This window comes from Mizuhopecten yessoensis, unplaced genomic scaffold (genome assembly GCF_002113885.1).
Source record: "Mizuhopecten yessoensis strain PY_sf001 unplaced genomic scaffold, ASM211388v2 scaffold5811, whole genome shotgun sequence".
Taxonomy (NCBI): Eukaryota; Metazoa; Mollusca; class Bivalvia; order Pectinida; family Pectinidae; genus Mizuhopecten; species Mizuhopecten yessoensis.
Genome location: NW_018406235.1, coordinates 115,530 through 120,568, shown reverse-complemented (window position 1 = coordinate 120,568; position 5,039 = coordinate 115,530). Strand labels below are relative to the sequence as shown.

The 5,039-nt window shown below is 37.5% G+C and overlaps 1 protein-coding gene across 1 annotated transcript in view; it reads left to right on the top strand.

Moving 5' to 3' along the window:
- Positions 1-229: 229 nt before the first annotated feature.
- The window catches only part of LOC110451146 (probable serine carboxypeptidase CPVL), a 54,006-nt gene continuing 49,196 nt past the window's right edge, over positions 230-5,039 (top strand). Inside the window, exons 1-3 of the mRNA XM_021499008.1 lie at positions 230-299; positions 1,042-1,235; positions 3,434-3,552. Coding sequence (XP_021354683.1) covers positions 1,061-1,235; positions 3,434-3,552 — 294 coding nt within the window. The 5' untranslated portion in view covers positions 230-299; positions 1,042-1,060. The remainder of the gene's footprint in view (positions 300-1,041; positions 1,236-3,433; positions 3,553-5,039) is intronic.

Genomic DNA, 5,039 nt, shown 5'->3' with positions numbered 1-5,039 from the left:
AGTGCTCATTTTTACTGTAATGGGTGTTTTTGTTGTGATAAGGTTTAGGTCTTCACCTCTCCTAAAGAAAGTTGACAGCAAATGAGGGGCCATTTTTGTGTAGCTGGCGTCGGTTGTTGTCACTTGCAGACGGTTGTTGTCGGTTGTAGTTGTATCGCGCCGGGTGGTTGTAGCCTGTATCGGCCTCTGTCGAGATACATCGGGTCCTCCCGGACTGTAATTGGTATCACCACTAGTCACATGTAAGTCATGTGATATTTTTGTTCGCCCCTGTCGCTGTTGCTGCTGTGTACTGGATGGTATGTACTGTGTCGTGCTGAATGTCTGATGTACTGTCTTCAGTTAAATAATTATAACTCTTGTGTATAATATACGGACAGTTTGACGATTTGAACACTTGACACCAGTCCGCTCGTCCACAGATAATTCTGACGGATCGATTCTCTTACATCTGGTACCATAGACAAATAAAGACAAACCCATTTAAAAGTAACACAAGTATCACATGGTCGGATTGGTGCACAGGTACTGGGCACATGATATGATGTACGTGTATATAGTATATATATAACAAGGAGCGGATCCCTCCGAAAATTTGACAACCTAAACTTGTTCACACTGTTGAAATTACTTCTTTGCCCCATATACTATTTAAAGTAATTCGTATCCTAACACTCCATTATAATCCAGTGTTATATGGGATTTTACCGTCTATATTACTTCTTTGACCCATAGTATATATAACAGTATATAGTATATATCACGCTTGCACATCATATCAGTGGGCCCAGCACCTGTCAGCTGCCCGGTAGAACTATATTGTACTCCAACAGTAACTATATTGGTAGAATTTTGATTCCCACTAGTGTCCTAAAGGGCCTTGCTAAAGACATGATTTGAATGGACCAGAATTTACCTGAAGGTTTCCACCTTATTATTCGATACATAAATATAAAATGAGCAGAGGATTTTCAATGTTTATCCAATACATGCACAGTAACTCTAAATGTGATTTTATTGACCATGTAATTCTCTTTTCAGAAAGTCTTCATCATTAACTATGGCTATATTGTTGAAGTCCACCCTGGTCATTTTATTGGTCAGTGTGGTCAGTCAATCACACCAGTCAGCATTGCGAGGAATGTTTCCCAAAAAATATCCACCAATGAAAAGAAATGGTGTTGATCCTGGGGAACCCCTATTTCTAACTCCCTATCTCGAAAGCCCAAACACAGGTGAGGATTCCGTAGATTTCTCTATATCATGGTATTGATGAGTGAATATCTGTTATACACCTATGATTACTGATTACTGGTATACACCCATGATTACTGATTACTGGTATACACCGATGATTACTGATTACTGATATACACCGATGTTTACTTATTACTGGTATACACCGATGATTATTGATTACTGTTATACACCGATGTTTACTGATATACACCGATGTTTACTTATTACTGGTATACACTGATGATTACTGATTGCTGATCTACACCGATGTTTACTGATTACTATTTTAAATACACCAATATTTACTGATTACTGGTATACACCCATGATTACTGATTACTGGTATACACCGATGTTTACTGATTACTGTTTCAAATACACCAATATTTACTGATTACTGGTATACACCGATGTTAACTGATTACTGTTTTAAATACACCAATATTTACTGATTACTGGTATACACCGATGTTTACTGATTACTGTTATACACCGATGTCTACTGATTACTGTTATACACCAATGTTTACTGGTTACTGGTATACACCGATGTTTACTGATTACTGGTATACACCGATGTTTACTGATTACTGGTATACACCAATGTTTACTGATATACACTGATGTTTACTGATTACTGTTATACACCGATGATTACTGATTACTGTTATACACCGATGTTTACTGATAACTGGTATACACCGATGTTTACTGATTACTGGTATACACCGATGTTTACTGATTACTGTTATACACTGATGTCTACTGATTACTGTTATACACCGATGTTTACTGATTGCTGTTATATGCCGATATTTACTTATTACTGGTATACACCTATGTTTACTGATTACTGTTTTAAATACACCAATATTTACTGATTACTGGTATACACCAATATTTACTGATAACTGGTATACACTGATGTTTACTGATTACTGTTATACACCAATGTTTACTGATTACTGTTATACACCGATGTTTACTGATTACTGTTATACACCGATGTTTACTGATAACTGTTATACACTGATGTTTACTGATTACTGGTATACACCAATGTTTACTGATTACTGTTATACACCGATGTTTACTGATTACTGTTATAAATACATCAATTTTTACTGATTACTGTTATACACTGATGTTTACTGATAACTGTTATACACCGATGTTTACTGATTACTGTTATACACTGATGATTACTGATTACTGTTATACACTGATGTTTACTGATTACTGGTATACACCGATGTTTCCTGATTACTGTTATATGACGATGTTTACTGATTACTGGTATACACCGATGTTTACTGATATACACTGATGTTTACTGATAACTGTTATACACCGATGTTTCCTGATTACTGTTATATGCCGATGTTTACTGATTACTGGTATACACCGATGTTTACGGATTGCTGGTATACACCGATGATTACTGATTACTGGTATACACCGATGTTTACGGATTACTGGTATACACCGATGATTACTGATTACTGTTATATGCCGATGTTTACTGATTACTGGTATACACCGATGATTACTGATTACTGTTATACGCCGATATTTACTGATTACTGGTATACACCGATGTTTACGGATTACTGGTATACACCGATGATTACTGATTACTGGTATATTACACCAATGTTTACTGATTACTGGTATATACTTTTGTTACTCTGGTAAAATCATAGCCACTTCCTACCAATGTGGCTAGATAGAATTTCTCTTTGAATCATTTGGTAAAGCATCCAATTTTAGTTTATACTGAGGTCCCAGTTTTGATTCCTGACAAAGGCATTCAAAATATAGTTGTATATATACCTCTAGCTGTTACACTTGTATGATCTGCTGTACTTCTTTGCACCATTTGACAATAAGAAAAAGGTATTAACTCAAAATTTAAGGACATTGTTCTGATATGGTATCCAGTATTTACTTTTCTATTAAATACAGACTTGAATATGTTACATTAATAAGCAATAATTCCAACCAATAGTTAAATATTAATTCATAAAAAATATTTTGCTGTCAAAATATCTCGCATATTTTGTTTAATATTGAAATTGCAGCAAAACACCCCCATATATAATGCTCCCTGTTGTTTAAGGCTAATTTCTATGTCGAATGTGATCTACTGATATACATACAAAATGTATATTTTGATTGTCTTCTCCTGTTCCAGCCCAGAAGTTGAGCCTTGTCGGACCCCTAGAGGGCACCACTCTCAAGAGCCACTCCGGGTTCATCACTGTGAATAAGACAACAAAGAGTAACACATTCTTCTGGTTCTTCCCTGCTCAGGTGAGTTTTGTCCTGATCTTGATCCCTACCCAGGTACACTGTGTGTTGTAAATCTCCTCTCTCACTGTCAATAAATCTTTTCCGTCAAGTGAACCCCTGACTGCCAACTACTCCCACCATGGTGCTGTATATCGTAGTCTATTGTGTATTTTGTTGTAAAAAGGAAGATTACTTAACCACTGCTGTGCTTGTCTCTACAGTCCAAAGATTACTTACCCACTGCTGTGCTTGTCTCTACAGTCCAAAGATTACTAACCCACTGCTGTGCTGCTGTGCTTGTCTCTACAGTCCAAAGATTACTTACCCACTGCTATGCTCGTCTCTACAGTCCAAAGATTACTTAGCCACTGCTGTGCTTGTCTCTACAGTCCAAAGATTACTTACCCACTGCTGTGCTTGTCTCAACAATCTAAAGATTACTTACCCACTGCTGTGCTCGTCTCTACAGTCTAAAGATTACTTACCCACTGCTGTGCTTGTCTCTACAGTCTTAGGATTACTTACCCACTGCTGTGCTGCTATGCTCGTCTCTACAATCTAAAGATTACTTACCCACTGCTGTGCTTGTCTCCACAGTCTAAAGATTACTTATCCACTGCTGTGCTGATTGTCTCTACAATCTAAAGATTACTTACACACTGCTTTGCTTGTCTCTACAATCTAAAGATTACTTACACACTGCTGTGCTTGTCTCTACTGTCTAAAGATTACTTACCCACTGCTGTGCTCGTCTCTACTGTCTAAAGTTTACTTACCCACATCTGTGCTCGTCTCTACAATCTAAAGATTACTTACACACTGCTGTGCTTGTCTCTTCTGTCTAAAGATTACTTACCCACTGCTGTGCTCGTCTCTACAATCTAATGCTTACTTACCCACTGCTATGCTCGTCTCTACAGTCTAAAGATTACTTATCCACTGCTGTGCTGATTGTCTCTACAATCTAAAGATTACTTACCCACTGCTATGCTTAATTTGTCTCTACAGTCTTAAGATTACTAACCCACTGCTGTGCTTAATTTGTCTCTACAGTCTTAAGATTACTTACCCACTGCTGTGCTCGTCTCTACAATCTAAAGATTACTTACCCACTGCTATGCTCGTCTCTACAGTCTAAAGATTACTTACCCACTGCTATGCTTAATTTGTCTCTACAGTCTTAAGATTACTTCCCCACTGCTGTGCTCGTCTCTACAATCTAAAGATTACTTACCCACTGCTGTGCTTGTCTCTACAGTCTAAAGATTACTTATCCACTGCTGTACTGATTGTCTCTACAGTCTGAAGATTACTTACCCACTGCTGTGCTTGTCTCTACAGTCCAAAGATTACTTACCCACTGCTATGCTCGTCTTTACAGTCCAAATATTACTTACCCACTGTTGTGCTCGTCTCTACAATCTAAAGATTACTTACCCACTGCTGTGCTTGTCTCTACAGTCTAAATATTACTTACCAACTGCTGTGCTGATTGTCTCTACAGTCTG